This window comes from Clytia hemisphaerica, unplaced genomic scaffold, assembly GCF_902728285.1.
Source record: "Clytia hemisphaerica strain Z4C2 unplaced genomic scaffold, Clytia hemisphaerica genome assembly, whole genome shotgun sequence".
Lineage (NCBI taxonomy): Eukaryota > Metazoa > Cnidaria > Hydrozoa > Leptothecata > Clytiidae > Clytia > Clytia hemisphaerica.
The window spans coordinates 35,823-48,152 of record NW_027103436.1 but is presented as its reverse complement, the minus strand read 5'-3'; the positions used below and the strand labels follow the sequence as shown (position 1 = coordinate 48,152).

Below are 12,330 nucleotides of genomic sequence, written 5' to 3'. Positions count from 1 at the left end.
TAGTGCCTTTCTAGCCAATCTAGGGGGTAAAAAATCTGAAAAATTATGCTGGGGCCTGCGGGTGTCACTGTATACCAAAATATCTCTATCAAGAAATTTTCCGTCTCACAGAAAAAAAATGCTTTGACCACTGTTGATTAATACAAGTCCGTGCTCAGATGCTAACTTGATCATATCCTTTTTCTCTGATTTAGATATTGTATGCGAATGATTGATATCGCTCTCTTGAGAAGACTGGTTTGATGATGGAAGCTTATTTGAATAGTCTTGCTGAAGGTATCAGGCTCGTTGTTGATGATTGTTGTATGGTGACGGCTGTTGTCGATGATGGTTCAAAGATTGTTGTTGGTGATGGTTTGACGCTCCCTGTTGATGCTGTTGATTGAGTGAACCTGACAGTAATTCAGGTTGTAGTTGAGCAAGAAAGCTTTGAGCGAAGTTATCGGTGTGGATATACTTGTCCATTTGTGTAACATCGATGACGCCTTCATTGCTGTCCTTAGATGGAGGAGAAGTCAAATTTGTTAAAAGACATTTGATTTCTGTCAATTGATTACTCATCTGTTCTTTCCATTCGGTAATGTCACGGCGTAGATCTTCAATTTGCATGTTTTTGTGATTGAACGGTGTTGATTGAGTAGAACCAAATAGTCTTGAAAAATCAGGGGTGCCATTTCTTTGGATGATAGAATCAACTGTTGGTGATGTTTGTACAGCCACAGCCTGGTTATTTGCGATTGGTGATTTTCTTGATTTCAGTTGTCTTGGGCTTTTTGCTACTGGTGTAGTAAACGACACATTTGATAATTCTTGACCAAAGGATGGCGAATTAGCTGTTGAAGACAATAGAGATAACCTGTCCACAGTTGAAGGAGTCTCAAGCAGTTTCGCTTTCGGTGAACGTGGATGTGATGGTAAAGATGATGATGATGTACACGAGCTTGACAGTAAAGATGATAATGTTAACGAGCTTGACGGCGATGACAATGAACGTAAACGTGATGGGGACCGAGATTGCGATGGTAACTTTGAAGGTGACCATGGTGACAAAGACCGTCGTAAACCTGATTCTGACACCAAAGGCGAGGGTGACGGTGACAGTGATGGTGATGATGACTTTCTTTTAGGTTTTTCTAAAAAGTTTTGTGGATCTTTTGCTTTAACCTTTTTCTTTTTGGAAAATACCTTTTCCATCTTACTATTTTGGCGGTGGTGGAAGGCTTTCACAACATCTTTCTCTCCTTGACTAATTTTTCGATCCTATAAAAATGAAAACGCGAGCTCTGAATAAAACAAGTCATTATTCTACTAAATGTAAAAATCCTCTAAGACTGATTTGAATTACGATTATGAATTACTTCTTGTTAAAATTTGCCCGTCCAAAAATAAACAGTGACAAAAAGATAAGTCCTTTTCTTCCTTCTCACGGATCTTCTGACATCACGTGAATACAAACTTAAGAGCTGTGACAAACTTGGAACAACATTTTGGAAACTCTATTAGCAATATCTAATAATTGTAAGTATCTTACCGGTTCTGGACCACTGCTATCTTTAACTGAGTCTTTAGCTCTTTCAGATTTAGCTGCTTTTGATTTAGATTTTGGTTTTCCATCCATCACCTAATAAATAATAGTTTTCATGGTCATTCCTTGTTCTTACTTGAAAAAATTATTTATTATAAGTACTTATTTTTGGCAAAAACTGGTTTTCAAGAATTTTCTTAAACTTTCAAAATATCAGTTTTTACCAGAATATGACCTCTTTCACTTTCCAAAATTAAATACAAGAAAGTTTTAAAAGAGAAGGAATAACAACGCGGTCGTTGCGCGGGCCGTTTCCATTGATTTCCCTATTATGATATTGCTATAATAGAAAGTGAAGCTTGGCATATCGCCCCAGTCCTTTTTTGCGTTTCTCGGCAAACCGACAATTTTACGACAATTGGTTACTAAGATTTTTCTTGACCATCCAAGATATTTTTAAAGATTTCTCTACAAAAACTGTTTACCAATCAAGAATTTTTGCTGAATGATCTTGTGGAATGTTTGAACTACACAAAACATATCAAGAGAGAGAAGAAACATGCTTATGAGATGAGATTTGGCGAAGAAAATTTGAAGGATAATTTTTTCTTTACATTTTAGGGGGTCTTATTTAAAGTTAGGTAGCTACTCGTGGAATTTTCGAAATATAATGTGTGCATCGTTATGAAAAGTATAGAAGTGTGGCTTTCTTGTGGTACATAGATCTTTTGCATGCATATAGGATTTAAATTCTAGTAGAGCACTTAAAATTCTGAATTTTCGGTTTGAAAACTTCCGAGAATTTGTCCTCCATTTTGTTTTTTACAGCAAGAAAGTAATATACATTATGTAATACCGTAATAGAAAACAAAACGTCAGCTTTGGAAAGAGAACACAGGAAAAATTGGATGATTCATGTAGAGTGTGTGGAAAGAAAGTTGTATTTGATTACAAAACAGTATTTCTTCAACATTTTGGAATCAGACTTGAATAGCTACACACAAGGTAAATTATGTTTTTTAAAGAGTCTCCCTATTCATGGCTATTTTTTGTAAGCCAGAGAGGGTATTATGTTTTCAGTTTTTCTTTGGGATGGCAAGAATTGACCAAAAGGGAATTATACTCTGTTATACTGTTGGTTCATGAGTATCTTTTAATTTGCCAGAGAAAATTTTCATCACCTTTCTTCAAGTCGCTTAGCTATTAAAATTGTATTTCTTTCATCGTCTAGGTCAATCCCAACAAAGTTTGTATTGCCTGCAACTTGTGACTGTCACTGTCACGTTCTCCACACCAAAGCATATGTACCATCTGTAATGGAGCTTATTGATTGTGGTAAAGGAAGAAAGAATGATGGAAAAATTCAATAGAAAACGTTGAATGAAGTAATGCTGTGACTGTCGAAAAAATTTATAAGATACCATGCAACCTGTCAAGAAACAACTTATTGAACAACTTGGAACAATAATCATGTTCAACCTGCTATTGATTTAACATTGAAATTTAATGAGGATTTCTCATTGGAAATGTTTGTACAAGCCTGTACATGGTCAGGAGTACTCAACAATTTTGGTTTACTGTCTCGAAAATTGACAAATAAAAACTTTAATGAGAATTCAGAATTAATGCAATCCTTGGAATTATCACTTCTCGAGATGTTTTGAAAAGAAAAACTCAGGAAGAAAATTAACAGTGCTAGTTTCGATACAACAAAACACAAAGTTAATGATATTTAATGTAATTTTTTGATTTGCCAACACTTTTGATAACAAACAAAGTTATAGGATTGTTTTTCTGAAAGATTTTATTTTCTCTTTAAATGATATATATTAAATATATTTAATTTATATTGATCCGATGATATTGAAAAATCTTCCTTCGTCAGTTATTCATGATAAATAGGGTTTCTGGTTTTAATTTTGTTTATAATTTGAAACCTTTTTTAAAATTTCACATTTATATACAAAAATGTGAGAAATGATTTTTCGTCTTATGTTATGATACGCTTCAAAATGCGCTTGCGCTCTCAGCGATTAAGAATCGAGCGATTTGATTGGACATCGAATTGACAATACACCTATTGTGTTTTTAAAAAGTCGGAAACCCGAGAACTTATGAAAGAGGGAAATATATAATAGCGTCAGGTGTTAATGTGCTGAAGATCACTCAAAGGAAAGAAGATCATTGTTATTCCTTCTATTTTAAAACTTTCTTGTTAAATATCATGATAACTTCTCAAAGTTACCCAAAATTATCTTTAAATTGTTACAAATTTATTTTTCTTCTAGACCCGACCACTGCACATGATGGGGAAATACTAAAGTGAATATCTATTACAATAACTGTAAGTATCTTACTAGTTTTGATTTACTTTTGTTGGTAGTTGATGTTTCTTGTTTTGACTTTGCTGGCTCGACAGCAATCTTTTTTGATTTTGATGGTTCGGTGGTCTGTTTGGAATTTGATAACTTGGTGACCTTTTTCTTGGTTAACTTTGTTGGCTCCGTGACCTTTGGCTTGGCAACCTGTTCAGATGACTTTGATGACTTGTCAACCTGTTTTGAATTTGATGGTTCAGCAACCTTTTTGGACTTTGGGGCACCACCCTGCTTAGATGTTGATAGCTTGGCAACCTTTTTGGACTTTGATGGCTCCGTGACCTGTTTAGACTTTGCTTTTGTGATGGATTTTGGTGATGTTGACTTTACCAGAGTTGAGTTCTAAAAAATGATAGTACATTTAAATGCAAGCTTTAACAAAATTCAAACAAAATTGAAAAATTTCAGATGAGCAATAATTAATTCATAAAATCCCTTGCACAACTTCTTGTACAAGGGAAGATATAGTCATTGAGTTTAAAGGCCGAAGGGCTAGAGTTAAATCTCTAACCTTTCTCAGGCAAGAAAAGGTGAAGCCTTAAAAAATGCGCCGCATTTTTGACGACAGACCTGCCCCTTTCTGACAAAAGGAAGTAACCCACATTTTTATGAATTTTGGCTTTTTGACTGAAATGGCTTCTTTGGGTCAAAACTTAACTTTTTTGGCTTAGAAGAAAATTTTTTGAGTTGCCAATCTGGAAAAAAAAATTTGAATAAAGAAGTAACCAACAGGTTTAGGAATTTCTTTTCTGACAAAAAGAAGCAGAAACAAAAAAGAAGACATTACACACTGCATGAAATAATTATCTATCGCACATGCGATATGCAGCGAAACTAGTCGATCAGAGCTTTTTACGATAAATATCGACAGCGCGAAAATATGGTCTTTCAGAGGTTAGGAAAATTGCTAGAAGAGGAAATTTTCGTTTTGCGAATTTAAGAAAATTGAACTTTCTGACAGCGAATATGTGGGGAATTCCATCATGCGTTGCAAACGTTTTACTGAGAAAGACCAACTATGCTCGTTTTACGAATGAAGGAAAATTGAACTTTCTGACAGCGAAAATATGAGAAATTCCATCATGCGCTGTGAACGTTTTACTGAGAAAGACCAACTATGCTTCGTTTTACGAATGAAGGAAAATTAGAATTTTTGAAAGCGAATAGATGATGAAATTCATTCTCTTCCTCGACCGTTTTTTTTGATCAAGTCCAATTAACATGTTCAAACGCTTTATGAAACAATAACTCTAAATTTCTTGGTATTAAAAATTGCTTATGTTTACTCAATGAAAGACAACATTATTTAGTGTTTTCGCTGTATTTTCGTTTTACTAGTGAACAAAATTCGTTTATATACAATTCAAAATAAAATTCATAGAAATGTACAATAATGAAAATAATTATATAGAAATTCTAGTTGAAGTTATAAATAAGTTATAATTTTATTAATATTATCATCATAATATTATCTACCGTAGGACCGCTCTATACACGCAAAAAAGGGCTCAATTTGCAAATTTTAAAACCCAAAAAAATGGATATTTCTAGGATTGAACTAAATAAGTTTACTTTCGTTCATTTTAGAGGAAATCAGAGTTTTACGTTGCTTGAGCAGCTTAGTTTATCTTATTTTTGTTGTGGCTACACCACATAACTATCAGAAGTTTTGTAGCTTTGGCAAGTTAGGCCTTAGCAGTTCTACGGTAAGTAGTTTTTAAAAAATAACAAAAGCGAGGTTAAGTATCGGTAGATAATTGTCCGTCGTCGTGAGTTATCACCCGATTCTTGACCTCGCTATTTTGTACAGATAAAAATATAATTTATAATAAATATAATTCAATACCAGAATCAATTACAGATTTGTACCAAGTGACCCACTCTATAACTGGCAATTTGTTTGGGGATGAAAGTTGGTGTCCTATTTTGCCTTATTTTGTCAATTTAACAGGGATCCCACGCCTGAATATCTTAATTTTAGGACAAATTTTAGGAGGATTTTGGTCAAATTTTAGGAGAATTTTCAATTTTTTAGGAGGATTTTAGAAAAATTTAAGAAATAAATTTCTAAAATCGACCTGAAGTCAGCAATCAGAAAAATGTTCTATCGAAAAAAAAATCACCCACAGGAAGACTGAAATAATGTAACAGAAATAAAATTACTTTATGTATTGGTAAACTATTATTCGTTCTAAAAGAAATTCTCTCATTATGGCTAAATCACCAGTTATACTTACTGCTAACTTAGAAGATCAAAAAAATATTAACAAAAGGCATCTTGAATTAGAAAAACTGGGGACAAATTTGAAATGTAATCTGAGCAACATAGACTGATTTTATTCAAAGTAACAAAAGATATTTCAACAGAAGGCTAGTTACCAAAAACTCATCTTTAGATCTTCCAAAAATTGAAAAGATAAAAAATAGACGACAGGTTTGGAGATACACAGACAAAATAAAACTAGTCATAATAGTTGTGCCTCAACTATTGAGCGCTAATTTGTTCAAAAATGGTTATTTTGCAAAATGCCAAGTTTTTCTTTTTTAATTTTTAATTTGTTCTCGAAAGCATTTTGTTCTGAGTGCATTTTCAAGCAATCTAGAGCTCAAATTTTCCCCTCGGGACAAACCATGGTTGACCCTTCAAAAAATTGAATAGATGAAAAATAGACGATGATAGAAGATGAAAAAGATTTGTTGAATTTTAGGAGGATTTTTGACTTATTTTATACTTATTAGACTTACTTACTATACTTACTTATTAGAGCAAATTAATTTCTCACAAAAAAAAAGAAACTAAACAGATCGAATAACTAACTTTAAAGACGAAACTTTTTAGTTTGATCACTCAAAATTCGTTTAGACAGTCTGTAACTGTGAACCTGATTCTGAACTTAGTCAGAATGCTGTAAAAATATTTCAGAAAGATTTTTTGGAATGTCACAAAATTTTGATTTCACAGTGTTTAAGTCTGCTCTACTGGAATCCAAAGAAAACAGGCCAATTGTCAAAGGTGTTGCAATCTCCATGAACAGAGCACTTTAGGTGTAAAATCTTTTGTTAAAAAGTTGTTTTCAAGAATGTAGGAAAATTTAGAAAGCTTTACACAGTATTAATAGTCAGAAGTCAAATTTCAAAACAATAAGCCTAATCTTAGAGCTGACAAGTCCATCAAATCTTTTTTTAAAAAGAGGGACTAATTCATTCACTCTGGCGATAAGAATTAATGAACCGGTTTACCGTCACATAAATATTTGATGCAGCAAAACTTCATTATTCATTATTTCTACCTGGTAGCTTCTAAACTTGAATTCCACTGTGAAACAGTTGCTTTCACTTTCAGAATCAAAATCACATGCACAAAAATTCAAAAATTGAGATGCGTCTAAAATGTAAGTTTTTAAAACACCCTTGTAACCACCCACTGCTTTAAAAAACGCCCGAAAACATGGTTTTGCGTAGCGAAGATGTTATTTTAGTTTACTTTGAGGAGTGTTTTGGATAGTTTGGCATGAAAAAAAGAAGAAAATAATGAGTTTTTAAAGAAATAATGAACTTGAGCGGTAGCGGATGGTAAACCAGTTCATTAATTCCCCTCACCTCAACTGCCATGAAAATTTTGAAAATAATCAACCAGCTAGAGGGAGCGAGCAAACTACTCATCCTCATTGTGGCTGGGGATTAAATCCAATTTTTTCATCGCAGTTAACTGAGACCCTGACCAATCAGGCTCAGGCCTCAAGGAGTCAGGTCCAAGAACACGTTTATAACTTTGAAATTTAGACCGCTGACTTCTACTCTTATCATGGTGATTGTCCAACACCTCAATAATTGGTCTATTTGCTTTGGTCTCCAGGTGGGTTTCCTAACAATAAAAGTTTTGACGTCCCCATCAACCTCATCATCTTCGTCTGATGATACCATATCAATGGTTACGATTTTTCTCCATAATTTCTTTGAACATGAATCCAACGTGGAATCGTTCAACGTTGTAATACGTGTAAGGAGTTTCTGTTAATGAAGAAATAGAATGTCAAATGAGAATCAAATAAAAAGATTGCTATTTAAGACAGCCAAGAATCAAGCAGGTATTTTGACAGAAGTAAACATTAGTTTAAACCTTTGTCAGCTGGGCGAATTTAGTCAATTGAGGGGCACCTTTAAATCTAATGGCGAAGGTGCTTTTGACAGTCCGCCGCCCCAATTGAGCCAGGGACCTTTTTTTAATTTACATTTTCGAAAAAGTGCACTCTAAAAATTAAAGAAGTCTTAAATTTCATCAAAATTAGAAACTTTTGACTGAAAGAAAAAAAATTGACCGACAAAATCGTTTGTAATCTCCATTCAAAGTGTCTGCAAGCACCTGTCAGCCATAAAAAGTAACTGTTTGTGGTTAAAGATTTAAACTTAGATTTTCTACCATAAAAATAGAACCTAGTTTTTGTGCCTGGACAGCTTCAAAGTAATTAGCCAAAACAACTCACCTGATCTTTACGTGATTTTTTGGCCATATCCTTTTTGTAGTTGGGATTCTTCCCTCTTCGCCGATTTGTGTCTCTAATGGACTTGAAACGAATGTGTATTGCATCTGAATTAAATAAAATTAAAATCATGATACAGACTGACTGATTTGGTCGGAAGTAAAATGCAAGAAAAAAATATATTTGGAAAGTGAATCAACTTTGTTGAGCCAAGGATAAAAGCTCGAAAATAGGCTATCAAAAGAAAGATCTTTGAAGTCAGACCCAAAATAACTTAATAGGTTGGAATGTGGATGTCTGGTGTGAGGGTTGCCTGTTTAAACAGTCCTACCGTCAATCGGGGTTACTTTCATAAATGAGGGGTAACTTTCATCAACTTCAAACAGCAGATTTTTCTGGTCTGCAATTTGTAAAAGTAAAGAAAAACAACACAGTACTTATTTACAACTTGTTTGCATTCAATTTACATTCAATTACCAGACAATCTCAATTGAACGGAATCGACGATCGAACCAAATCGAACGCAATCGACCGATTGAAATTCGATTGTTAAACGCAATCGAATCTCAATCGAAAATTACTGCAATTTTCAGATTCGATTGATATTCGATTGCGTTCGCTTGATGTTCGATTACGTTCGATTGATGTTTGATTGCGTTCGGATGTTTGGATTACAGAATTCTGCCTTACTTACAGTTGAGTTCCCTAATATAACTCTTATGGTAGTTGATCCCGATGGGACAACAAAGGGCGTCAAAGACTCTTCTTTGCTTTATGTTAAACGCAATCGAACGATAATCGAATGCAGTCAAACAACAATCAAACCAATCGAATATTACTCAGAATTTTGACGTTCGATTGAGATTTGATTGCGTTTGATTTGGTTTGATTTGGTTTGATCGTTGATTCCGTTCGATTGAGATCGTCTGGCAATTAAAAATAACAGACCAGAAAAATCTGCTGTTTGGAGTTGATGAAAGTTACCACCTGCTTATGAAAGTAACCCTGATTGACGGTATATTTCCTCCATTAAGTGCCACCCTCTTATAAGCATGCTTTCACAGGCTCCTATTTTAAAAAATCATAGAATAAATTCAAGTCTTTACTTGTGATTTCTTCAGATGAAGTTTCAGGGCTTGTGCCTTTTACAAGTTCCAAGATTCGTTTGGACAATTCTCTGTTTGCTTCAGTGAATGGACTAAAATGAAAATTTAACTTTTATAAGCACAGTGGTAATCAAATCAGGCTTTTCAACAAGTAGGAGAGTGACACAACATCCATGTAGTGAATGAACATAACATGCATGAAATGCAAGAAATCTTGTTAAATAAGAAATACACTTGGATGGTAGAATTTGCATAATTTGGCGGGGATTTAATTGGGCGGATAGGGAAATTTTAGGCACTTGTAAATCAAAAATTTACTTTGAAGTTTACCTTAAGTGGATAAATTTTTGCGTGGATTAGTTTTCCCGTTTTCACGAGTTTTGGCCATTTTCGCTTTTTTATATAAGAATAGTGTACTTTGGCGGAGGATCAAGCATTCTTAAGAATTTGCCAATATTCTTAACGCATTCTTACTTTTTCAGACTTGATCTTTATACAAACATAAGAAATGACCTATTTGAGAGTTATTTTTGTTACTAAATAGAAAATCACCATATTCTTATCAAAATCTGTGAAACTCACCCTGGAGGTATTCTTGCGATTGGCCAATTTTCATCCTGATATTCTTATAGAAGGTATGCTTATAAAAAAGCATGTAAAATTTTTATCCTAACTGATCCTACATTAAAGAGATTTCTGTCAGATTTCATGAGCTATCAAAACTTTCTACATTTTAGGACACAGTGCAGTTCTTGGATGTTCAAAATGCAAAAAGAAATTCCCTGGCAAAATTGGTGAAAGGAACTATAGCGGTTTCGATAGATCAAAATGGAATCCTAGAACAAACGAAAATCACAGACGAGATATGGAGAAAGTAAACGCATGCAAAACTCCCACAGAGCGAAGTGCCAAAGAGAGTGAAATCGGTTCCAGATATTCTGTTTTGTCTGAGCTTCCATATGTTGATTTAATATCCATGGTTATCATTGACCCAATGCATAACTTGTTTTTAGGTAAAAATAATTGTTTTATTAATCAAAAAGAAACTCAATCATGGATTGAGGTATGCATTTTAGATCATAATTCATCATTCATATAGAACAACATTTCAGACCCAGGGGGTACTAGGGCAAAATGGGTTACGAGGATGTGCCACTTTTTAGGGTATTTTTTGGGAAAAGTAGAAAATTTTAGAATTTCAACCCCATTCAGGGTCACTTTTTCGCAAATTTCGGCATAATTTTTCCAAATTTGAGTCCCATGTAGGATCCATTTTTTAAACCTAAGCAGTGCATCTCCCCATCAGTCGGCAAGGGTTTCAGATTTTAGAAATCATACAAAAACACCGCTGAAATAATGTAAAATGTATTTCATTTCCTAGGTACTTCGAAATTGATGTTACGCATCTGGAAAGAGAAAAATTATCTCAACAAGAACACGTTTCCTCTTCTTCAAAGTCGTGTTGATAGTGCAATTGTTCCGAGTGAATTGGGTAAACTTCCAACAAAAATCGAGAGTGGTTTTGACGCATTTACAGCTGACGAATTGAAGAATTGGACTCTCTACTTTTCTGTTTACGCCTTGAAGGGATTGATCCCCCGTGCAGATTTTGAATGTTGGAGATACTTTGTTATTGCTTGTGGATACCTTTGCGTTCGCTCAATCTCATTGAATGATATCAAAATTGCTGACACATACATAATGCGATTTTGTCATACTTTTCAGTCTTTGTATGGTGAGGACCGCGTCACCCCAAACATTCACTTGCATGGTCATATTCAAGATTGCCTTCTAGATTTTGGACCAGTTTACTCGTTCTGGCTCTTTAGTTTTGAAAGATTTAATGGTCTACTCGGAAGTATACCGAACAATAAGCGAAATGTCGAAATCCAGATGATGAAACGTTTCCTTCGTGACGATGCGGTATTCTCGTTAACGAATGATGACGTAGATGAAAATTTGATTTTGATGAAACAGGTTTTTGATTCTGTTAAGCAAGCGAAAAACGAGCGAGGAACTTTGAATGAAATGTTATGTCAAAATTTGGTTGCATTTCAACAATTGAAATCGAGAAGTTTTCCATATGAAAACCAAGCATGCTGGATGATGAATGAAGTCGTTTCTTTTCCTAGAAAATTGTTCCGCTTTACATTGGGCCCTGAAAGTTACTCTTGCTTGAGAAAAATGTATGCAAAGCTGTACCCGAATGACTTTGCTAATCTACTAGTCCCAGAATCTTGCTGGAAATCAACTGAAGTTTTCATTGGCAATACAATTCTGGGATCGGAAACCTCTAGAAGCTTCAAATCAAGCTTTGTAATGGCATTTTGGCCTTCAAATAATGGCGATATACAGCAGTTCAACCAAATGTATCTCAACCCAGTGCCAGGTCAAATAAAATATTTTGTTAAACATAATATATTTCTCGAAGACGTAGCATATACGCACACACTTGCCTATGTTGAATGGTATCAAAAAGCACCTGATGATTTACAATCTATTTACAGAAAACCCGTCGAGATATGGTATAAACATTTATCTTTACCCACAGGTGCATCAAGTTTCATTCCTGTCCAACGTATATTTTCAAAATTTATTTGCTTTAACACGGAGATTTCAGGCCAAGATGTTTTGGCTCTTGTTCCTCGTCGGCAAATTTCTCTAGGTTTGTAATTGTCATTAATGGGATAAACTTTCACAGGGATTAAATTTGGCGGATTACCTGCTAAATCTTAAAATTTGCGAGATGTAATCCCCGCAAAAGTTAATCCCTGCAAAAGTTTATCCAATTAAAGAACTTAAAAAGGAATAGATTTTATTTTAATATGATTTACCCTATA

The 12,330-nt window shown here is 34.3% G+C and overlaps 2 protein-coding genes across 2 annotated transcripts; both read right to left on the bottom strand.

The window, feature by feature from the left end:
- Positions 1-279: 279 nt before the first annotated feature.
- LOC136798132 (serine/threonine-protein kinase PRP4 homolog) lies at positions 280-1,618 on the bottom strand. Its single transcript, XM_067054715.1, has 2 exons — positions 1,532-1,618; positions 280-1,260 (listed from the first exon to the last, which is right to left on the bottom strand). The coding sequence occupies exons 1-2, from the start codon at positions 1,616-1,618 to the stop codon at positions 280-282; spliced, it is 1,068 nt and encodes a 355-aa protein (XP_066910816.1).
- A 2,240-nt stretch (positions 1,619-3,858) lies between these two features.
- Positions 3,859-9,927, bottom strand: LOC136798131 (transcriptional regulator ATRX homolog). The gene is made up of 5 exons (XM_067054714.1): positions 9,908-9,927; positions 9,491-9,582; positions 8,388-8,491; positions 7,774-7,914; positions 3,859-4,245 (listed from the first exon to the last, which is right to left on the bottom strand). The coding sequence occupies exons 1-5, from the start codon at positions 9,925-9,927 to the stop codon at positions 3,859-3,861; spliced, it is 744 nt and encodes a 247-aa protein (XP_066910815.1).
- Positions 9,928-12,330: the final 2,403 nt, after the last annotated feature.

Bases quoted from the DNA above. Each gene is read 5' to 3' on its own strand.
- LOC136798132 (XM_067054715.1), bottom strand. From the start codon at position 1,618: ATGGATGGAAAACCAAAATCTAAATCAAAAGCAGCTAAATCTGAAAGA. The intron at 1,261-1,531 runs GTAAGATACTTA...TCATTTTTATAG, and splicing joins ATAGCAGTGGTCCAGAACCG to GATCGAAAAATTAGTCAAGG.
- LOC136798131 (XM_067054714.1), bottom strand. From the start codon at position 9,927: ATGCTTGATCCTCCGCCAAA. The intron at 9,583-9,907 runs GTACACTATTCT...TTTTCATTTTAG, and splicing joins ATGCTTGATCCTCCGCCAAA to TCCATTCACTGAAGCAAACA. The intron at 4,246-7,773 runs GTTAGGAAACCC...ATCATTTTTTAG, and splicing joins GGGACGTCAAAACTTTTATT to AACTCAACTCTGGTAAAGTC.